At 40.4% G+C, this 25,014-nt stretch overlaps 1 protein-coding gene across 3 annotated transcripts in view; it reads right to left on the bottom strand.

Moving 5' to 3' along the window:
* The window catches only part of SRGAP1 (SLIT-ROBO Rho GTPase activating protein 1), a 224,881-nt gene that overhangs the window by 55,593 nt on the left and 144,274 nt on the right, over window positions 1-25,014 (bottom strand). For all 3 annotated transcript variants that reach the window (XM_019543304.1, XM_019543303.1, XM_019543305.1), the window contains exons 5-8: window positions 13,542-13,724; window positions 12,928-13,056; window positions 3,644-3,865; window positions 2,018-2,119 (exon numbers count right to left, since the gene is read on the bottom strand). In XM_019543304.1, coding sequence (XP_019398849.1) covers window positions 2,018-2,119; window positions 3,644-3,865; window positions 12,928-13,056; window positions 13,542-13,724 — 636 coding nt within the window. The remainder of the gene's footprint in view (window positions 1-2,017; window positions 2,120-3,643; window positions 3,866-12,927; window positions 13,057-13,541; window positions 13,725-25,014) is intronic.

Raw genomic sequence — 25,014 nt, forward strand, 5'->3', positions numbered from 1 at the left:
GCCCGCACCCGGGCTGCCCCATGGGTCCTCTCTGCCACTGTCACTGCCACCTCTGGGCTGCCCCATGGGGCAGTGGTGGCAGTGCAGAAGAGCAGCAGGGCAGCCCAAGAGCAGCAGGGCAGTCCAGCTGGCTGCAGCAAGAACTGCCCGGCAGTGGTAAGAGGTAGTGCCAGCAGCCAGAAAGAGCCACTGCCACCTGAGATGCCTACAAAGGCAGTCCAGCTGCAGAGCCACCCCAGCCCCAGGGGGGCAGCAGGATGTGCCACAGGCTGGATGGCACATGGGCCAGGTGGAACTGAGGAACCCGCTGCAGACCAAACAAACAAAGACTCTCTGCGGGCCGGATCTGGTCCATGGGCTGTATTTTGCCCACCAATGAGCTATTCACTTGTTGATTAATATCATCATCAGGATTTAGTCTCTTAAAGTAAAAGTGGGAAAATGTGATGGTTATTTAATGAGTAGCCATAAGTAGCATTTGAATCAACAGAAATAGACTTGATGCACTGATCTGTACTGTCAGCTGTCCAGAAGGCAGAAGTATCCCTGCTGCTGGAGCTGACAGTACCACATGCACTCCCATGAGAAAAATTAGTTTAGCAGTGCCATAGTGCTGATACGGGATGAAATATGTTATAATAGTGATGTTTATGACTTAAGGGTGCAACTTGGCACAGGAAATGGAAGAAAGTGCAACTTCCACACTTCTTACAGCATCTACCATTAGATGTAGAATTAGGTAGATAGGAGACAGCAGGGATTAGAAATGAAATGAGATATTCTGCATCTCTGCAGTAAAAAAATCAGCTGAAAGAATCTGCAAGCCAGTACATAAACATCTAAGGTCTGCTGTGGGGAAGGTGAAGCTAGTGACCTCCTTGCCTCCAGAAAGACATTTTTTCTATGTATTTCCTTTTCTAGAGGCACTTTCCCCTTTGTGAATGTTCCCTCATTAGTGTACTCTGGCTTACCACCATGAGCTCCTGCTTCTCTTTATGTCTTTGCACTGATTTGATGAATAACCAAAAGCCCTTCCTGATCTTGCACTTCTACCTTCTCTCGCCTATATATCTTCCCAACTGTGAACTTGATCTGCTATCTAAATTTTAATTTTAATTAGTCTACTGGCTACATGAGGTGAACAGAAGTGTTTTGACTCTGATTCAGGCATTCATGCTGTAAATAGAGCAAGAAAATAATCCAGCTTTTGGGGACAGACTTGCACTTATGCTAAGACTGCCTTTTACTGCTCTTTTACTATGTATGCCATTAACCAAGACATGTATATAGTTCTACCTGAGAACAAAGCAATGATTCTGCCTCTGCTATCAAAGATCGAGTTGAAATTCCTTCATCCTTTGAAGCAGTTTCTCTTAGTTTAAATCCATGGTTAGGAGATGGGGAGAGGGCAAGTACGTGAGAGTTATTCTGAATGCAGTGGCTTCCTGGCACAAAACTTCTTAACTGCATATGCACTTGACATGTTTTAAACACAAATTTTAGTGCTTTTTCCATTTTGAAGGGAAATAGATGGGATTTTCAAAGGGCCCAAAGGCAGCTAAGTGACCTAAATCAATACAAATTGTACACTTTCAGGATTTGGAAGCCTTTGAAAAGTTGCCATTAAGTTGTTATAAACACCTACTTTATCTGGAGTAGGGCCTTTTCTAACAGAATGAAGGACGTGTGCATAAAACAATGGTGTTTTCGTTCTGGTTCCTTACTACAGATAACAACTGGAACAACTACAGCCCTCCTTTCTTTGATCTATTGGACTAAATCCAGCACTGATGTATCTTTAGTACAATTCCTAAATTACTGGGATTGCATAGGCAGAATATAAAGGCATCTGGTGTATAGTTTTTAAAAACTCAAATGTGTAGAGTTTTTAAATAAAAATGGTATAGATTTAAACCATTGTCATCTACATTATCTTTCTTAGCTTCTGACACTGGAGAAACTAGCTACTCTCCTAAGCTGTTGTTAATTACATGTTATAAACAGACACAGATCTCACCTCTTCATTTTCAATTTTAAGTGTGGCCAGTCGTGACTGTAGCTGCTGGTACCTCAGCATAAGCTCTGCTTGTACTGGTTGCTGGGCAGTGACCTGACAAACCTATCAAAGAAGCAAAAATGGCTGTGAGACTCAAGAAAAGAAATTCAATTGACCAACACAAGCTGGGGTTACTGTCTTTAAAACTCAAGAATCTACTGAAAATATAAATTAAGCTATAAACAAGAGATTCAAACATGCAAATCTTAATTTAAAAAAATATATATGGTTGTGGGAGCTGGACTCTGAAAAAATGAGAGACTCAGAGACTAGAAGCACAGTAACATCAAAAACATTGAGAATTCCATGGATAGCAATCATCTAATGACTGGATATTGGAGAAGACTGGTGTGACAGGAGATTTTAGCAACACCATTAAGAAAAAGAAGCTAAAACTCTTTGGACATGTGGTTAACAAATAGGGTCAGGGATGATCAGGGGATCTAGCAGAGGGCTCATCTAGATGACCTCATCAAGTCCCTTCCAGACCTATTCTCCTATGATCCAGAAAAGTGTGGATAAGCAGCATAAGGGAGTGGACAGAACTGAAGATCAATCAGGTAAAATTAGTAGTGAAGAGATAACTGTGGAGAGATCTGGCTTATGGGGTCACCAACCCTCAAATCACAGATGCATTATAAGCTGTAGATATATTCTAAATATATGTAGTGGCACTGATATTTCTCTCCACTATGGTTGCTTTGTGCTGCTCCAATGTCACCTAACCATGTAATCTCAGGAGGTTCCCTACTGGAAGGGAAATCCTCATCTGTCAGTGCTCTGTGCAACTGGCCTCTCGTGTAACAGAAATAGGGAACAGTTGGAGATCCTTTGTGTCCTGGTAACATTCAGATCATAAAATGGTCCAGCGGGGCCACTGTTAGTCAAGCAAAGTTTAGAGCAAGTCTGAGACTGCTTTAAGTTTACATACAAAGGCCAGAATAGGAATAGCTGTAGTGATGATAACACACCCCTACTCAATATTTCCTCTGTTCCTGTGTTGAACACAGCTTGACTAGAGAAGAAAATCTTGTAGAAGGCAGGGTAGATTTGCACCTTGTAACCTAATCAACATAAACAGTTACACATAGTACAAGAGTTCCTGGGATAAAGCTCACTTTATCATATGCTATATGAAGAAATTTTTGGCCACCATCATTGTGTGTAAATCAGAAAATGAAACCTTTTGAAGACTAAGAAACATGCTATTCAGAGCTACTCGGAATACTTCTCACATAAAACAACCCTTTTTCTTATGTTTTATATGCCACAATAATACTTTCTATGAAAGTATTTCTATGAAAGTATTATTGTGGCATATAAAACTTAAGAAAAAGGGTTGTTTTATGTGTGAAGTATTCCGAGTAGCTCTGAATAGCATGTTTCTTAGTCTTCAAAAGGTTTCATTTTCTGATTTACACATGTCTTTGTAATAATACTGGCTAGACTCTTTGTAAAAGTAAATATAAAGCTTCCTCCTGAAGAAAAGAAACAGAATTCTATAGACATGAAAACTTCCCTGGTGGGAGACAGGTATTATTGTTTGTGTTGATCATACTTTTCTCCAAGAAGTCACCAACTACTTACCTCATCACCCATATGAGACTGGAACTCAAATTTCATTGGTGGGCAAAAGGCAGTGGGGTACATCTCCATAAATCTCTGCTTATCACTTCGTGGCTCCAAGCTGTCAACAGCATTTTCAATAATGTCTAGACCCTCATGTCTGGAGGTTTCAAGATTATACTCTGCAGAGAGATATGTTCTTAGGGCTCTGTTCAAACTTGCATGATATCCAAGATCGCAACACTAATAACACAAAAAAGGAAGGGGAAACAAAAATCAGGAACAAAATTTCCTGGTTATGACATAAAAAAAAAAGCGTACATAACCACTAGCACTTATAGTGTCACAATTATTTTCATCCTTGAAAACTTTTTACAAATAACAGCCTTCACAACCGCAATGCCAAGAGAGTTAGTAATAACTATCTCCATTTTACAAAGGAAGAAATGGAAGATTAAAAGAAAGTGTTGGAAGAGAACAGAGCTTCACACACAAAAGCATGTAATGCTCACGGGGATTTCAATTTAATTTTTTTACTGAACCTATTGATTCGTTTTAAAACCCAGCCATATATGATTTCTCCAAGATAATACAGCAAGTAATCTGTGTAGCCCAGTAACATAACTACGGGGGGGTGGGACTGGGACACCAACAGAGGTGCCAATTTGAGGCAGGGTGCCATCAGAGGTGCCAATTTGCTGATCCAGCTGCTGCCTCTGCCACTGCGCTGCTGCTGCTGCTCAGGGTATGGGACCACCCAGCTACACTTTGGTAAAGCCAGCATTAAAAACTGCAGAGTGGCTGTTTGGTATTCCTGTGCTTAAATTAAATAGGTAATGACTCCCCTCTGTCTGAGATGTTTTGGTTTAAAAGAAAACAAATTCTCCACTAAACAAAGAATAAATATATATTTAGCATATATATTTTTCCAACTATTTAAGTTGGTCTAATAAAAGAGATCAGATTCACCCAAAGAACCTTGTTTGCCTATTTAGCATATATATACTATATTCCATGTTTTAGATAAATCCAGCACTGAATGTCATGTTGAAAAACCCATAATTTATTCCTTTTCTTCTAAGGGTTATGATGATGTTAGAACTAAGTGAAATTTAATTGGTAAAATGTAAACTAAATTTGTTGCTTAATTAAACATCTTTGGCTTAAGCTATTCCTATTTTAGGTAACAGCTGAATTTATTTACAAAAAGTGGAACGCCAGTAGCATACATGGTGATTTCATTTTTTTCAGTGTTCAATCAACAATATTCTAAGAGTCTGCTAAGCAATCATACTGCAACTACTCTTATTCATCTGGATGGTGGTCTGCTTACAGCAGCATACCAGTGATACCATTCATCAGTGCTGATTTTTTAATAATTACAGTAAATTTAACTAATTAAATGAATTAATGTTTTAATTAATTTAAGCCTGGGTTATACCACAACTACACGTAAGGAGGGTTTTGCAGTACAACAAAACATCAGGATCTTTCACTGTACTAGGATGCCTGCAAGGGAACACTGTAGTCTTGAGAAAGACTTGTAACAGTCAGGGAAAGTGTGTCATGAGAGCAGATAGGGAACAGGCTGCTTCAGAGCATTCTCCACTCAGTTTCCATTATTCTATAAAACTGCCTTCCACCTGCAAAAAAACTCATAGGCAAAGTGCTACGAGAGTACAAAATTATCATTTCCCTCCTGCCTCCCCCATGCCAGAGGAAGGAATCAAGCCCGATAACTTTTTAAATCCTTTGGGAAACTCATTACGAGGGAGATGGGTGCAAAGGAAGGACTTGATTCCTTCCTCTGGCATGGGGGACACAGGAAGGGAATGATCATTTTGTACTCTTGTAGCACTTTGCCTATGAATTTTGTAGGTGGAAGGCAGTTTTATAGAGTGATGGAAACAGAGTGGAGAATGCCCTGAAGCAGCCTGTTCTTCATCTGCTCCCTTTCTCACCTCTGTTCAGAAGAAATGTTCTAAATATGTACTACAAATATATTTGCATGTGAAAATTCTTCATAATTCCCACATCTTGCCATGTGCTATGATAAGCTCTGGTGCAGTTTGCTTGAGTCAGCTGCTCCTGGGTGCAGCATCTGCACATGTCCCTGGACCACAGCAGTTTTAGCCAAAGTGGAGCAGCCCTAGGCTGGCAGCAGGCTTGGGGAGTCAGCCCTGGGCTCTGGATGGGGGCATCAGGCTGGCTGGAGCACAAGAGTGCCAAAACAGTGGGGCTGTGTGGCTGACCCTCCAGTGCTATGGTCCCAATCACTATCCATATGTGATTTTCTGTGCAGTAAATGACTCTGCCGTAAGATAGTACGGTCAGTACTATTTTATGGCAGAGTTAATTAACTTACTGTGCCCTAATACCGGCAGATGTGTAGATGGTGATGATTTACTGCACAGCTAATTTGTCAACTATGCAGTAAAGTACACATGTAGATGCACCATGTAAATGAATTTAGATGGTTCATATACATGTGTAGAAGCATAATGGTCCTTGTTCATTATACATGGACCATTTTGGTCATCCCCTATTTCCCCCAGAAATGTCATTCTTAATCAAGAATGTAGAGCCAGATCCTTTTCCCTCTGTATCTGTACAAGTTTGTGTTATATTCAGAAAAAAAGGCAGAGTTCTGAATTTATTTTAATCACATCCATATTTTAAAGCTTTCCAGCCTAATAATACAGCTGTTAGCAGGTGTTTGCAAAGAAAGTGCTTGCCCTCAATTTTATCTTCTTCTGTGTTAAATAAAACCTTAGAGTCAATTTATTATTTTGGATGCAAAGAAATAGATTAAAATGCTGGTAAGAAAGGAGATAGGGCCAGATGTTTTCTTTTTTTGTGTACTAATTCTGAAGAGACCTCACAGAAGATTAAACTGAAAGAAATTGAAGGAAATGCTGCTTTCACTAGGGTGCACATCTAATCACTTGGTATAAACCCAAAGGCATCTACAAACTCAGTTTTGGAACTTCCAGACTTGTATTAGCAACATCAGGCACTGATTTACAGAGAAAGCCACGACAATTACAAGCCCATGGAATTTTGAGGTAGCTGGAAAATGGACGCCCAGTCTCTGTCCATTGATAGCACGAAGTTTTCTGTGATTTAAATCTAGATGCACTCAACAACCATCAGTGACTAAACAACGAAAAAAAGTATATCCATCACTTTTTGGATAATGATGGACTGTAAATACCGATTCTTAATTAACAGTCTCTCTCAATTTTCAGCCTAAACTTCAGAGGAAGAGTTCTGGAAAGTTGAAATGAGCTACTTAATGTTTACACAAACTGTACTTTTGATTCTTTTAAGGTTGTCTCATTGATAATTTAAAGTTGAGGACCTTGTGCCTAAGATTTTCATAGGTAACCACTGAGGTTGGGCAAATGAGATGGTCTGTGATTAAATTGGATGTAAAAAGTAGACAATAAGAAACTGCGTTTGGGGGATATGAGATCCCACTGGAAAGTCTTTGGCAGTGGAAGATTAAAGCTAATGAGAGACACACTTGGGAGGAATGGGAAAATTAGCTTTGTATGTGGCATTTAATTTGGCATTTTAATCATTATTTGGAAGTAAATCTGAATCAATATTGTGAGTAATTAATTTATTCATGCCCATCCTGAGTACATTTAGGCCTGAATAAAAAGTGCAGTACAGTACAGTACAATCAAGCAACCAGATTGCTCTTATTCTGATGAGCTAGAATAAAATTCCAATGGCACTGTAATTAAAAAGCAGGCAAATTCATAAGATGACCTTGAATTCTAAATATGTCATTTTCTAATCAACACTGTTATCTGGACATTAAGATTTAAAATCAAATGGATCTGTGTGTACATATATTTAGGAAACTTATGTAATAAAGGTGATGAGCTGCATATAATTTAGCCTAATTTCAAACTTGACCTATGAATGACTAATGAAGCACATGCCAAAATGTCTTTAAAGAATAAATTAACTTCACTGAAGGTTTGGCTGGAAGCAATACCAACAGTGATTTAGACATCTTCTAAACTCCTACACATCCCAAACACCACAACAGACAAGAATCAAAAGCTGAAATATTCTATTCATTCCAGTTCTCTGACCACAGACAGCTTTGTTGTTAATGCTGTTTTGTTTTGATCGCTGTTTGCCCAGCAATTTACTTTTGGATTATAAATCTGAATCTGAACTCTCACCTTACAGGCACATCTTAATTACATGGAAATCTTCAAGTAACCCAACAATAATATTCACCATATGGACGGATGTTAGTACAAACAGGCAGATTAATAGGGAGTGTACACTATACTGCGGCTTAGAGATCTACATTCGTAATTCAAAAACCAACACATGAAACAAAGGTTGCTTAATTTAGCTGAAAAACATGTCTTTGTCACTTTCCATACAATCTAAATCAAATGTACACTCTGTCTTGCATTTGAAGTAAATCTTCCTGTTCATCCAGTGGAGGAAATAATCTATTTGAGGGATAATTCCAATTCCCCTGCCCGAATAAAAATGGAATAGAAGCAGTCATACATATAAAACAACAATTATCCCACCACTCCTTTTATAAAGGTTGGCTCTAACATTACATTTTCAAAATGCTCCTCCAAAACATAGGTTTAAGGCTCAGACTTCATTTTTATCTGGCTTTTATCATGAAGATTAATACGACTGTTAATACAGAAGCAGGTTAAGTAAGAAGCACTGAGCTTTCTTAATGAAATAAGTGAGTTGAACAGTTCAGAATGAGTTCAGAGTTTAGCTGAAGAACTGCAATTTAGGATCTTCCATAAGAACTTGAGAAAATAAAGTTATACAAAAGTTCAGGTGCCAACTTTATTGGAAAAAATGACTCCTAACCCCTTGTTCATTATGTTTCAATGCTTCCAAAAGGAATTAGTTTGTAGAACTTTTTAAATGCATGATTGAGATTATACTAAGCATATTTAAATACATCTTATAACATGAATCCATTAAGGTAGAAAAGCTAACATATAAGTTAACTCATAAAATTATCCTATTTGCATAAATGGATAATAAACCACTGTAATTACTTGAATATAAGATGAGGTTCCCCTCCAATCAGCATGGGGAAAAAGGCCCTACCTTACATTCACAGACAAAGAAACCTCATTAAATACACTGTCGATCATTAAACTGCTGCCAAAAGCAGCATGGGCTCGTTAATGGAAACCATCTATGAAGTTGACTAAATGCAGCCAACACTGAGCATGACTATAAAACACATTGCCCATATTGGGCAAATGGACTATATAGCAAATTATATATTGTATTTACTCAAATAAAAGATGACTCCCAATAATTAGATTCTAAAATTTATAAATTTGTTATTATTTTCCAGGTTCAGAATCTAATTATTGGGTGAAGAAATAATCATAAATCTGGAAGTCAGAAGTGTAATGTTCCATTAGTAGATTTACAGCATGAGGTTTTTCTGGTTCACCACTACATGTACTCAATGAGAATCATGTTTCACGTTTTGATTATATAACCCCAAACCTTGCTAAAATGCTTCCATTTACTAAAGGTATTTCCTTTGTCAAGTAGTAAACACTTAAAAAAATCTGTTATCTTCTTTCCTAATTTATATTCTGATTACAATAGGAGTATCTGAAAGATGCTTCATTTAAACTACCTCATAATTAGATGAAATGGGCTCTGAACCAATTTCTGGTTACAATTTTTTATGACCAAGACCTGTGAATAATGGTGCATACCTTTAATTAAAGTCTTTAGGGATTTAATGGCATCTTTTCCACTCAAGTACTGCCAAATTGTGTAAAATTTAGGTTTCCTAAAAAAATAATTAAAAATCCAGTCTTTGCAGTGGCATGACATTGATGGTACCTTTGTCTCCAGTAGCAAGTTGGGGTGTTTTTCATGTTCTGAGGCACTGTGCCTGGCAGTTGTGTGAGACTGCTGTTTGTGAAGTTTTAGGAATAAGTTTTACCAGGTATCAGACTTAGTCTGTGGGCCAGATCTGGCTTGCAGAGCTGTGTCACTTGAATTATGGAGCTGGTAGAGGGGCTGGACACAAGCAGAAGTAGGGCTTGCCACCAGAATCAGAGGCACAGAGCCTGACAAGCATGCGAGTCGGCAATGGGGGCAAGTGACAGCTGCATTAACTTGGCCCAGAGGGCAGGGCGAGTTTGATGCCCCTAGGTTAGACAAATTTTGGATGAGCAGGATATTGGATTCACTGGCCTTCTGAAGCCCCTTCTAGCCCTACTTTTTGGTGATTCTCAAGTGTTATCTAATGAAGTTGTCTTTGTAAGTCTGTGGACTTTGTAAGTCTTGTTTTTGCAGAGCACTTTGGAAAACTCCAGGTCAGTAGCGTGATTTGTCTTGTCAGTTTTCAACCACTGCTATCAAAAACTCCCTTGGCATCAGTGCAATTGACAAGAATCAGGCCTGTTTTCCCAGTCTGGAGCTGAGAACTTTGGCTGCCTATACATGTGCTCAAGAGTGGGGAAGGATCATTTTAATTAAAGCAGTTCCCAGAGAGCTGCTCTAATTAAAATGCTGCAGCAGCACATGCATTAAGCCCCCATGGGTTTAAAAATGGCTGTGGAACACTTTACCTAAAGCTCATTAAATAAGCTTTAAAGTGCCCCCACAGCCATTTTGAAACACAGGGGGCCTTAATACACATGATACTGTGATGACGCTAAAACAGTCTAATTAGAATACAGAGCAACCTCGATTACTTGAGTCTGCTCTGACATATTCCAATTAGAATGCAATGAAGCATGTCAATGGGCTGCCTTTCTGACCAAAGTGGAAACAAACACTTGAAGTATCTTCTAGGGAGGAGGGCTCAAAATCAGAAGCCCGAGGAGGGAGAGATTAACAATAGGACAAAAACTGAGATATTCTTCTTCCTCGTAGCATCAAGAAAGGATCAAGGAGCTTTAGATTTCTCAGACGTCTATGAACTAGAGCCTACAAATGATGGAATCTCCAAGCAGGGTCATCCAGGGAGAGCAAGCACATAAGCTGGGACATCTTGACATGTGTGTGCTGCCTCTGTCTCATCTTGAGTCCTTTAGTTTAATTATCTCACAATTTTGGTAATTTTTTCAGAATAGGAGGAATCATGGTGAGTAAATGAAAGAGAAATAGTATAAGATAGAAAAGTCAAGAGGAATACAGGGGGAAGAAAACAGAGCAATCAACAGACGTAAAAAAAAGAAGAGAAAAAGAAAGATGGAGGAGGAAATGAGAGATAGTAAATACTGAAAATGCAGCAAGAAAAGATCCACCATGATCTGTTGTAAGATGGAAGGAAGGAAGAAAAAGTAGAATGAAGCCAGGAAGGGAAAAGTTCTAACAAAAGCAAGTTTGATTGTGTAAATTCCATTACAAAGATATATAAAGAAGAAAGCTGGTTCTCCACGTTGCAATCAAACATAGTACCACAAGACTGAACAGCTTAGTCTTTGAAGCTGAAGGGGAGTTTTTTATTTTGTCTACTAAGTGTCTCATAATTTTTTCAAGCTTTACATTAGCAAGCTTCTCTTATGGAACAGGGACCAGCAGCCTATGGCTCATGGGTCAGATCTGGCCCATGGAACCTTTGGATTTGACTCATGGATGTGGGGTGTTGGCAGTTTTCAGTGATGAGGGGCACCTTCTGTGAGTGCTCTACCTGTGCTGTCCTGGGAACAAACACTGACTGCAAGGGTTTTCCCTATGCCGGCAGAGACAAGGGAGGGGGGCTGCAGTACATTCCTATCTGCTCAACTCTGACCCAGGATGGGTCATTCTGGTCCACAGCTGGAAAAGGTTGTCTACCTCTGCTCTAAAGCATCCAATTCTTGCCACTGCCAGAGACAGGGTAGTAGACTAGATGGACCTTTCCTCTGACCCACTGTAGCTGTTCTTATATATCTGTGCAGCCTCACTGCTTTCAGCATTTTTCAGATGTGTAATTCATCAGTAACTGGTTCTGTTGCTGACATAAGTGATTAATTTTATTCAATTTTGCTATTTTTCAAATGCTGACAAGAGTAGGAAACAATAAAAACATTTAACACTGAAGTTAACAGAAATTATTTTAGATATATGAAAAGAACAGCTTTTCCAAGGAAATTACCATTTTTATATGTCTGCTTTATAGAATAAAACAATGCTTTACAGTTTAACTTGTAGTATCTCATTATTATTCCAGAAGCTGGAAGTGTCCAAACTTTTCTATGTTATGTACTGTTGGCCCCTTCTACACATTATAGCTACTGCACAATTAACTGATTAACTGCACAACTAAACTGAGGCCAGCTACATGTGCAAAGTATCTATCTCACCATATGAAGCTCCAACCAGGTATAAAGTTAGACTTTTAAAGTGTGTACTAACTTTATAGCTGGTTGCTCTCTACCTTTAATGTGCATATGTAGCAGCATCTCCCCTGTGGCTAGCAGCTACCAACCCCAGGGATGCACCATGCCCAGGACGGGCTGGGAGTTCCACAGTCAAGTGGACTCAGCCATAGCAGTGCCCGGTGGCTGCGGGACTCTGGGCCACAGCTGCAATCTTCCAGCTCCAGGGGTATGTGGTGCACCCCCACAGCTGGGAGATCGCAGCAGCTGTGATCTCCCAGCCATGGAGGGTGGTTCCATACATAGCCACAAATGAGAGACTACAGTAGCTGAGATCTGCTGGCCATGCACCCTGTATCTGGGGGACTGCAGCTGCTATGAACTCCCAGCCATGGGGAACATGGTACACACCCCACAGTTAGGAGACTGCAGCTGCTATGATCTCCCAACAATGGGAAATGTGGTGCACCCCTGCAGCTGGGATCCACTTCAGCTGAAGGAGCTCTGGGCCACCTGCTTCTTGCGGGTGCAGGGGGAGCCCAGGATCATAAGACCTGATGGGATCTCATGTGCAATCCCACAATTGTGCCTCCTGCCGTGTATGTATGACATGGTAGGAGGTATGAGTGTGTGAATCGTGCATTAGATCCTATTGCTTCTTTACCTGCCCACACAGAAGGCAACATGTTTTCTGCAGGCACCTAGGAGAAAACTTAGCTTGCTAATTTTTAAAGACACGACTTCAGTTGCCTACAGACTTTTTTTTGGTTAAATACAAAATTCAAGGAAAATTTATTGATTACATTATAAAAAATTATTATGATCCACATATTATATGGTATGTGACTAGTATACTTCAACTATTGTATGTATTCTCTTTGAAGATGAAAGATGCAATGAAAGTGCTCCTTATTATTCCTGAACAGAATAAATAGATAAACATCAAGTACTTACATCAATTAAATCTGAAAGATCATGAATATAATACTTGAAAACAGAAGCGTTGGTTGCTTCAAGGGTAAGTAGGTACTCATTTCGGGCTTTAATAGATTTCAGCTTGTTTTCAGAGTATTTTGCTTGACGCTAAGAAAAAGATTGAATATTATTATGAGAAAGTTTGAATTACAGTACCTCAGTATTATCATGTAGCAAAACACAAAAAAGTACTGATTGTTACTGTTAACAAGAAAGAACCTTTACTTTCTGCTGTGTACTTACCAAGAACACAAATTCAAAAACCTTTCTAGAAAAAAAGTAATTTTGTATTTAACCTCATATATGACCAACCCATGTAATAAGCATACTGCAGGGAGAAAAAATACTTTCTCCTTGAATTTCAAGTCTATTTGCAATTAAGTTTTTTTGTAAACTACTGCTAATTTATTACATATTTTTTTATTTAATGTCATTTCATTATATGTTACGTATTTTCCAAAATGGACTCATCTGTTTAATGTTGTAGTATTGAACTGTATAAATCTAAGCTACAGTTTCAAGGGATCTTGGAACAAATCTGGGTTTACTTCAAGTGAAGCGGGATAACAAGCTTTTAAAGAAACACTATTTACTTTTTCTTTCATTTTTTCAATCTTCTTCACAGAACTCCGCCTCTGGTGTCTCTCCTCTAGTCGAATATGAAACACAGGGTCTCCTGACCTCCCAATCTGTTTTTCTTCTTGCTTCTCCGCCTCCTTCAGCTTGCTTTCTGCACTGATGCTCTCTGCATGATACATATGGTATGTTTTCATGACCTGTAGAAGGCACAGGAAAGGTAAGAGGCAATGGTAATCTAAAACTAGTCTTGGAAAAACTGCAGGGCCCCTGAGAGAAAGCATCATCTTAAAAACATGACGTTCTTTTGCCAACAAGGTCTGAGGCTCATGGATTTTATTTTTCTTTTTTCCTGTGGAATTTCATCTCAAGAGTTAAAAACAGCCCTGTATGCTTTGCTCTCAAGTTATTTTCAATGAAGGATATATCCAGTGTTAAAGGGGCTATTATTCTGTTTAAGTAAATATCCTTCTGTAGCACTTTAGGTATTCAAAGCATTGTGAAACATCTTTTGAATAAAGCGAAGGGTGATGGAGCATTAGTCTGAGTGCAAGCAGAATAATTAGCTTCTCTTTCTCTCTCATCTTCCCCTCAATGTATAGTTGATATACTGAAACATGCTGCTACATAATTTGGCATCAAGCTATTAACCACCTCAGACAAAATTAAAATAGAATATAATCTTTTAGCAACAGGTTGTAAGAAACAATATGAGAAGTCATACAGTATACAAATTGATTTTAGATGAAAGAACAAATCTATATCATTAACTTCTAGAGCAGCAAAAGCAACTCATGACTTCAAACATATACATATACTACGCACAATAAAACAGGGCTAGATTATGTTCAATTTTAAAAATGTTTACATCTTCATGCGCATGTTAACAGCCCTTATCTTTGATTACTGAAAAAGAAAGTTTGAAAACAAACCTAAATGACTGCTCTTAGAAGAAGGGGAAGGAAACAAAGCTAGTAGAGACCCTGATTCTGAAGAATATATTCATGATTTGCTGGAGCATTCTAGTCCTACAATGAAGCAGTTGCTGACTAGCCAGAATTCTCTATTGCGTAGGGTTAAAGCAATCTATCTAGAGACTTAAAGATCAGATGAGAGTTGGGAAAGGAGAGGTTACATAAACAAATGGTATGTGAACTTCCCCCGCCCTAATTCTCTATGCTAATCCCATTAATCTCTCCTCTCTTATGCAGCTCACAGAGGTTTCCCCTTCTCTGGAATTATCTGCCTGTATAGGCCAAGAGCCGACACAGGACAGTACTGACTATGCTTTCTTAAAAAGAAGAGCAAAACACAGAACCCACCAACAGTAAATAACATAAGCTTCAAAGCTAACCTTTTTGCAGCAGAAGTATAATTCCTATCCCATCACTGCTACAGACAGCCATCAGGCAGGGAAGACCTTTTCTCAATGAGTGGAGGAGCTCCCTTTCTACGTTCAAGTGACCACCTGGTTTCAGGTTTCTATACTGGTTTCAGAGAACACTATGTGTGTGAATCCTCAACGCTGGTGGCCTCCTTTTTTCTTTCCAGGATGACAAAGCTGTCAATCAGGCAGATGTCACTTCTGGGCCAATGCCATGCAGACCATTTACAGCTTCTGAGTCAGCCAGCCAGGAAATACACTGGCTGCTCCTGCCTCAGCAGGATGTTGTAGAATACAATAAGAGAGGTATTCTTAGGGAGGTGCCTTGAAATACCCTCTTGGGATAGAAGCAGCTTCTGTTGCAGCATAATCGGGAGGCCTAAAGAGCTTCTATATGTTGGCACTCAGGAGGCCTCAGAGATGGATAGAGGTAAATTAATCTTACCCCACAATGGAAATATGCCTTAATATTATGATTCTCAGAAACCAGCTGCATGCTGTTCCAGGTGGCTATAGAATACATGTATGAGAACACTCGTATTTAAAATTTTGGGCAACAAACAAAAAGCCTTTGGGGAATCCTTAATAGCACATGTAAAATGTTCAATAATTTAAGCTATTGGCAGAACTAAGATGTGAACTCTCTCGAAAAAAATAGTGAACTGTTCACTTCCCCCCTCCTTAGCTAAGGCAAAAACTTGCAGCATTTCAAAACTAGTTGCTTTTAGAGCATATTTACAAGCATATGATCACAGTTGCTATGCCCTTCTGTAGAATGGATATATTGTAATTTTTTGCATTAACACTAACACCCAACGAAATGTGGAGTTCCCCATTGTTCTGTGTTCTGTATATACACATAATAAAAGGGACTATCCATGTGTCCAAAAAGCATAGAAACTAAATAAGCAAGACAAAGGCCTGGAAAAGGAAACAGGGGCACAGCATATTCGTGACAAAGTTGGATTCTACAGATTTGGAGTTCATGTGTTTAACTGAATGTTATGCTTTACTACTTTCATTTTGGGTTTGTGCTAAAAGCATTTCTAATAGCAAGTAAGAACTTTAAATCTTCAGATTCCTTATAGACAAAATAAAAAAAATTACATTTGTGTCCTTTTATCAAGAACTGTGTTTTGTATAATGAATGCTAAAAATAACAGGAAATTACAATATTCTAAAAAAGAGACATGAAAAGGAAAAGGAAAAGTAGAGATTGTGCCCTTTCTTTTTTCTTCTTTACAAGATACATTTACAGAGAAGGCTTAGAGCTCTGCTTTTAACGGAAGAGTTCCAGCCCCAGACAGAGAATCAGGATTTTTTGGCTCAAGGATCACCATCATACTCATGGCATTAAGTCATGCAGTTTTTCAGTGTCAGTTTTTTCCACCCATGAAAAGGGCACAGTAATAATTAACTATACCTAGCATGTTTTCAGCTGTGGATCTCTAAGTATTTAATCACGTGAGTTCTGTTTTACAAACCAACTAAACCCACAGATTTGAAGCAATTCCTCCTGTCACCCCCCGCCACCTCCCCCCGTGAACCTCTATAGAGAAGAAGATGCAGCATAAGTCTCTCTCTTGGCCAGTTTTTCATATATGAAACCAAGCTGGTGCATTCAGCCAGCCCCATTATCTGCGGTAATGAAGTACCCCAGAACTTAAAACAAGCTCTTCCTGAGAATCCCAATAAGCCCAGTGCTGGAGCTCTGCTTGTCTATTTTTCCTCTACCATTAACCCACAGCATGAACGACTGGTGCGTCCCACAGAAGCCAGGGGTAGCTTCAGCCAATCTCAAGGGGGGGCATGTGCCCCGTCCCCCATCACCCCTTATGTGTTGCCTATGTCCCACAGCAAGGGCTATAAAATCCACAGCGTGCCAGTATACACTAAATTAAAGCAATGTTCTCAACTTTGTCTTCTCACACAGCATAACCTTGACCATCTCCCAGGAAACTGGTAATCTTGCTTTGTCTTTGAAAAATGTATACCTGCTATTGTAACATGAACACCTCAGATTCTGAGAACCGAGAGAAGAACATTTCTGTTTTAGCAGTATGCTAGTCCCAAAACAGTTTGCAGTACTTGAATTACATCAGTTTAGAAATTGGTGGAGTTAAAATTGGGGCAGACTTTGTGTGATACAATTACACAGATACGTATACATTGGTATAGCTGTGTCCACACTAGTATATTATTTTGCTATAACAATCCTGTTTCTAAACAGCTCTAGTTAAATCAGGTATCCAGGTTGTAGCCATATTGGTCTACAGGCAGTTCATATTATATGAGCCTAGTCTGCATATATATTGAACTGCTCCAAATGGGAGATTTTACCATAACTTCAACTCTCCTATGAAATACGAGCTTTCATTTCTACCTTGGAGAACTTTTACAATCTTTTCTCCTGTGCCTGAAGAAGGGTGCCTGTGCCCGAAAGCTTGCAATTAAAGAATTTTTTTTGCAAAAATTGAGTTAATCTAATAAAAAATATCACCTCTATCATGAGTTCTGATTCCTAGTCAAATCAGTGCACAAAGTATGTATCAATCAGATCTTACTTTATACATTTGACTTATGCCTAGGTTGGTTTGTTGATGGCACTTCTCTGTCTTGTACATTCATTCAATGACATTGTTTTCATGCAATTCCCTAAGGTGAAAGACACCATTTTCTTCAGGCTCTGCCAGTGGGTGTTTTCCAGTAACAGCAGCAGCAAAACTAAAAGGAGAGACAGCATGCAGGAATGAACATATAATGAAAGGGAGTAGGTGAGTGGTGTTGTCTTAATTTTTTTTACTTTCATACCACTGTTTTGCAACAATGGTTCTAACAGCATGCTAAATATTGAGAGGGACAAAAGCCTGCCTCCCTGTACATTGGCCATGTGTGTAAGGAGTTCTGACCCAGGTTCTCAATCTGTTATTCAAACCAGAAATATTTTGGCCAAATGTACAATATCCCTCTCAATTACCTGGCAAATTGCTGAATTGACAGAACATGCTATCAGAGTATCTATCACTATAGTGACTTTAATTAGTCCCCAAAGTGGTTATTGATCAGCCATCAAGTGTTCATTGAAGAGAAAGAGCAAGGCCATAATTTTGCAGATGCTGGGCTGTCACCATGACAGATATGCTGTGATCCTGTTCCGTATCTGACAAATATTTTTAGATTCCAAAATAGTCTCCTTAAAAATAATTAAATGAAACATTTATCCCTTGCTACTTTAGCAGGTTCTTTATGTTAGATATGATTTTTAAAACAAAGATTTCTAATGGACAATGTCAGAATAAGAAAGGCTGGAAAAGATCTGATGCCTGACAGTGCAAGTCTTCCATATGTGAAATGACAAACTGCACACAGAGCTATAGACTGCCCTACCCCAAAGTGTATTTAATTCCATCTGTTTTCCATAGTCCCCACTCTTTCAATTTCCAGGATGGCACAATCTTCTGGCTTCAAAATTTTCACAAGTAATGTGTCGCTTCAGGTTTGGACAGCTGAGAAGGTAAAAAAAAAACTAACCAAAGGATTCCTGCCCTTTGGTATACCCAGTAGTCGTAGCCTGTCCTTAATAGTAACTCCCTCTGCAAAATGATCTTATTTGGATGGAGAAGCACAAATGGAATCATTTCAAATCCAGGTTTTAAGACAACTTGGTCTACCGCTCACTGAAGTTAACCCACTTAAATGCTAAAACCGGATGAAAGCAATCTGGAGCTCTACACACAGTGTTACAGCTTCATGACCTCACTTCTGAGCTCACCGAGGTGCACAAGGCAAAGCAATTGTTTCAGGCATGAACGACTGGTGCCTCCTGAGACTGGGAGGACACCATTTGTAGGCAGCAGCATCGGTGGCAAGCAGGGACTGCCCGAAGACACTGGCAACAGTGTTGGCGGGGTGGGGTGGGGAGGGGTGACAAGCAGTCAGAGGCAGTGAGGGGGGAGAGAGGGAAGGAGAGGGGGTGGTGAGTAGCAACCACCCACAGAAGTCAGTGGCAGCCAATATCGGGGGGGGCACATACCCCTTTCTCCCCCCCACAACACGTTGCCTATGGTTTCAGGCAATTGGCATGGGTTACACTTAGGGATCACCAGACCCGGTATATCCAGAACACATGGACCAAAGAGTCTTTCTATTGGCGGATCTAGTTTGATTTGTAAGGAGCCTGGCTGGGAGGTATCAGTGTGTACTTCCACACGTGCTGGGCATGGAATTGTTGGCAATATTTTTATTATGCGTGCCAGAAAATTATGTATTCCAAGATACGTTGAAGGCTTAATTCAAAAATAAAAGTTCTAGCTTTTTTTGCTACTAGGTGAACTGTTACACTGTAGCCTCATTTATCCAGCCCTATGAAAAATGGTCATAAGCCAAACTTGAACAGAAACAAATGTAAAAAGTATACTGGCCTAGATCCTGTTTTACCACTAAGATGTGTAAGTGTTTGCTACCCTCAAAAATGTGATTCTCTTCTGCCCAGGTAGATGAATAACTCTCTTACTTTCTGAATCACTACATAATAGTAGTATTGACCTCTATGTCAAGAGATGCACAGAAGGACGACAAGGAGGCATGCATCCTGCAATGAATAAGCACTGGATAAAAAAATGCTTGCAACAGGGGGCCAAAACTCAGGGCTCCTACCCTATGAGAGGGTTTCTCTCACAAGGTTATAGTCACACTGCCTTTTGCTTGCTTTGTTGACTCCATGAGTCTTACAGGCTTGGTTGTCTAATGGCCCGGCTTCAACAAGACTAGAGGATTTGTGTAGCCCCACCTCACCCATAGCTTAGTGGTTAGGATGCCTTCCTAGGAAATGGAAGATATGAGGTCAATTCTTCTCTCAGAAAGAGAAGGGCCTAGAACTTAAGTCTCCTACTTTCTGGACAAGTTCCATCACCACTAGGCTACTGGGCAAGAAGTAGGTGGAACCTTTAAGTTTTCTTCTTCCACTGAGTTACATGCATTATCTTGGCTTCAGTGATTCAATCGTTGAGAATCAGGGACTTATATTTCCCAGATGGAACTGGATCACAACAGAGCTTTGACAGAGACTAAGTGGTTGTTCTGACTTGCTTCTTAGTGTGCATAGTAAACCAAGTCTAGATATTGAACAATCTTTTAAGGACAAAAGGTAGGTTCATAAAATGTATTTGGTACCCATTTTGTGGCTGCTGTGTGGGGTAGAATATGATTATGGTTAGTAACTCATGTTCCTAAAAATCTGCTTAAGAGCCACTTACACCTCTTAAAGCAAGAATGGCATCTAGGCCATTCTGCTTACAAGCTAAGCTAAGATGCACATTAAAAAAAATATCAATGTTTTAGGTCTTGGTAAGCACAAACCTGTTTATGACCCCAAATTAACTGTTATAGAACACATTTTATTTCCCTTTTTTAGCACTGTTAAGAACATAAGAGATGCCATACTGGGTCAGACCAGACTGATGTCACACTGGCACAGACCACATGCTAGGAAGATTTATGCAGGGCCTATCCCAGCCTCTTTCCTTACAGCTTCTGGTATTTAAAGGCCTAGGAAATCCTAATTTTGAGGTTGCAGCCCTAACATCACATTTAGTATTGACTGCTGGACATATCCTGCATGTATTTAATCCTGTTTTGAACCTGGTTAAATTGTCAGCTTCTACTACATATTGTGGCAATGAGTCCCACAAGTTAATTATGCACTATACAAACAAGAGCTTCCTTATTTTGTTTTAACAGGCTACCTGATTTCTTTATTTGTCCTGTTGGCCTAGTATTGAGAGAGATAGTAAATAATACATCCCTATATTCTCCCTGCCATTCGTTATTGTATAGGCCTTTACCATATTCCCCCAGTCTCCAAGCTGAAAAGTATTATTAGTACTTTTCAGCAACTCAGTGCTAATGAGTTACTATTTAGTAACTCGGTAACTATTTAGTAACTCAGTGCTACTTATACAAGATGATTCCAGGTGTACTGGTACCTGCCTTTCCTTTGGATTAAGCCAGCAAAGCCAAAAGGGGGCCACTGGTATGTGAGCAGTTCGATGTCTCCATATATGTTGCCCATTTTCACTTTATTTTCAAACTAGGATTAAGTTTGGAGAAGTAATCTCTCAGTCAGTGTAATTCTATTGTCTTGTGAGACAGGTAGATGCCTACTACTCTACTTACAACACCAACTAAGGATGACTATGGCAAAACAAAACAAAACAAAAAAGTGGGGCAGATGAAATCCTAAGCAACAAATATTATCATGAAGGGCAGACACATAAAAGCAAGATAACTGGAAAACAAAAATACAGAAAATACAAATCAGCAGAATGGTCTCTAGGTACATTGTTTTCCCAAAGGTATCAACAGGTTTTTAATATTCCAGAGAATGCCTGGATTTTGAAGCTATTTCATTTAATTTATACTTCCCTCAGTTATGAGCTTTGTCATATTGAACTTTCACCAGAATCACTTTGTAGTCTCTCTCAAAGGACTGAGTTTGGAGTTTCATTTTACTCTAACACATTCACATACTTAAAAATACCCTTGAGCAAAAAAAGTTATTTTTATGCTCTTGGAAACTTTCTCAAAAGGAGGTGGCAAGTGTCTTGGAATCTTTAACATGATTTTTTTTTAAATTTTTCACCTTCTTCTTTATAGGCCACACAGTACTGTTTATTGACTTTAAGGAATTGCTCCAAAGGCCACTGGAATCGATGCAAATATTCCTACTGGGTGTGTCTACACAAGACGTTTACTGTGGTGTTGTCTAATTAGCTCTGCAGTAAACATCTCTGCATCTACACATGTGGCCCTATTAGGCTGCAGCAAACTAATAAACTTTGCAGCAGGTTAGGACTTGTAAATACAAGTACTATCCTGCTGAGGAGTTTTTTAACATGCACAGCAATGCAGATGTAGATGCTAAGTTAGCTGGCTGGGGCATGAAGGTGCATCAATGAGGGGGCTACCTGCTGTTTAGCCCCACACTGAAGCATTCTCATCTGTTAGCCAGCCCCTCCACAGCATGTGTAAATGCAACACCTGCAAGCAGTACACTCTGGTGTGATATGTGCCTGAATTTATTGCTGTGTGTTAATATGTACATGCAGATGTGCCCAATGCCTATAACAGGCCCCCTGCTTTACCTCTGGCAAGTTAGGGTATTATGTCTTGTATTGTGTCAGTGTTGACTGCAGTTTTGCTAAGAGATTAGACAATGATTTGCATAGGATGGTTTGGACAGGAATGACCAGGTCTTAAAAGGCCAATAATGATTCGGCTAAAAAGAACTTACCTAGGAAGACATTTAAGACTCAATTTCTAGTAAAGAGTCATGAGATGATCTGTAATTTCTGGAACACTTTCTGATACAAAAGATTAGGACGTGGCGCAGCATTGTTGCCAGTGCTAATCTAGTACAAATTGCTTACTAATTTGGCAGGCTAGGTTAAGTCTAAATTTTCCAAACTTCTACGTGTAAATTTTTCTGCAAAATTCAATACTGATACCCATAAAAGAGCTGCAACCAACACACTATTTATCAAAATGTTTTGCAAGTCCCTCAGCACTTTTGGATAAATGAGGCTGTATCCTAGCCTCTTGTATATTTCCTAGACCACCCTGGCTACAACACCACCCCAACCCTGATACACAGCTTGGATATTCTGAAAGAAGGAAAGGTCAGGCTTGCCTGAATGCCATGGCATTAGGAGTGGATGGTAGAAATGTGTCATATAGCTATAAAATCTTTGTTCTCGTCCTTAATCTCAAATTAAGGGTTGGATTTGTACTGCCCCCTGCCCCGCCATATCCTCTGCTGCTACATGCGTCTGGGGTTTTTCAAGTCTTTCTCAGAGGCACTGGGTGTTGGCTACAGCCAAGGGTGGGGATTTTGACTGGCCTGTGCCAATGCTCCTTCTGGGACTTAAACCCAGAGGGTCAGACCGATTGCCACATGTGGGGTCAGGAAGGCATTTTACCGCATGGTCAGATTGGTATAGAGAGAGGGTTTGACTTCCTCTTGTTAGGGACGCTGAGCAGGCAGACCAGCCTGGGCCCAGTGCTGTCAGGGGCTCTAATCAGGCAGGCCAGCTTGAGCCAAATACCACAGCAGTCCCACCTGCAGCAAGCCCCAGCTTATGAACTCTGTCCCAGTTTAGGAACAGCAAGCATCCTGACTGGTTGATGAGAGCACCACCTATTCATTTAACCAGCTAGAGGCCTGAGTCTGCAGGTCTGTCAACAGTTCTGCTGTGGCAAACTTCCTGGTTCCTGACCCTGGTATTTGGCTTATTTCTGGATTTCAGTTTCAGATTTCTCTGCAGTTCTGTTTCCTGGCTCCTGACCCTGGTTTGGCTTTGTTTGTGGACTTCCCCCTGTGGATTTCCTCCCAGATTGGTACTCAATATATGATCCCTGGATCCTGACCCTGGACTGTGTGATGGACTCTGCTTCTTGATCTCCCTCTGGCTTTTGTACATAATTCCTGCCCTCTGACCCAGCCGCAGGCCCTGCTTTCTCTTGGTGGCCTAACCAGTAGACCAGACTGCATATGTCCCAGTCTCTTACACCTCTGTAGTGGGAGCATGGCACTCTTCCTGGGATCTTTTGAATGTATATTAAAAACTTAACAGAAGCAGATCTTGGCTGCCATAGTCCCCTACTTTACTTGTGGCAGGTTAGGATGTTATGGATTGTGTTCTTTCAGGATTGATGGTGTAATTTTCTCTAAGAGTTTAGACAATGGATTTGCACAGGATGATTTGGATAGAAATGATCTTGCCTCAGGCAGGGGGCTGGACTAGATTTCACAGACATTTGGACTGGAAGGGACCCTGAAGGATCATGGAGTCCAGCTGCCTCCCCCGGGGGAAGGAAGTCAGCGGGGATCATAGGATCCCAGCAAGATAAACACCCAAATGTGTGTTGAAGGTGTTCAAAGTGGGTGCTTGAACCACCTCCGGTGGCAGTCTATTCCAAACCTTGGGGGCTCGGACAGTAAAGAAGTTCTTCCTTATGTCCAGCCTGAATCGGTCGCAGTAGAGTTTATGACTGTTCGATCTCGTCATCCCTTGGGGCGCTGTGGTGAACAGACATTCCTCCAGATTCTGGTGAACACCCCAGATAAACTTATAGGTGGCCACCAGATCACCCCTGAGCCTGTGCTTTTCCAGGCTGAAGAGTCCCAAGGCTCTCAGCCTCTCATCATAAGGTCTGTTTTCCTGACCTCTAAACATTTGCGTGCCTCTTCTCTGGACTCTCTCAAGCTTCTCCACATCCTTTTTGAATTGTGGAGCCCAAAATGGCATGCAGTACTCCAGCTGCGGCCTCACCAAGGCCGAGTACAAGGGGAGAATGACGTCCTGGGATTTGCTTGAGAAGCATCTATGGATACAAGCCAGCATTTTGCTCGCTTTACTAGCCACATCATCACATTGAAGGCTCATGTTCATGCCAGATCTACTTTCCTCCCTTTCTTGAAGATAGGCACCACATTGGCCTTCTTCCAATCTTCAGGCACTTCACCAGAGCACCAGGAGTTCTCAAAAATCCATGCCAGGGGCTGAGCTATGATACTTGCCAGCTCCTTGAGTACCCTTGGGTGTAAACCATCACGGCTGGCTGACTTGAAGGTATCCAGCCTATCAAAGTGTTCCTTCATGACGTCAGCTTCAATGGAGGGTAAGGAATCTCCCTCATCCGGGCCTCCCTGACCCAGAGTGGGCAGGGGGTCCTGTGGGACTGGTGAAAAACTGATGCAAAGTACCCATTTAGCAAGTTTGCTTTTTCATGGGCATTGGTTGTCAGTTGTCTCAACTGGTTTAGCAGGGGTCCAATGTTGCCCTTGCTTTTTCTCCGGCTCCCCACATATTTGAAAAAGTACTTTTTAGTGTCCTTGATATTTGTAGCTAGCTGGAGTTCCATCACAGCCTTGGCTTTCCTGGTTTGCTCTCTGCAGGTCTGGACCAGAGCAGAGTATTCCTTCTTGGTGGTGGTTCCAGTCCTCCATCCTTTGTAGGTCTTCCTTTTAAGACATAGGAGGTCCGCTAGTTCCCTGGAGAGTCAAGGGGGTTCATAGATTTCATAGACATTAGGGCTGGAAGGGACCT

Source organism: Crocodylus porosus, unplaced genomic scaffold (assembly GCF_001723895.1).
Source record: "Crocodylus porosus isolate Cpor-Errol unplaced genomic scaffold, CroPor_comp1, whole genome shotgun sequence".
NCBI lineage: Eukaryota > Metazoa > Chordata > Crocodylia > Crocodylidae > Crocodylus > Crocodylus porosus.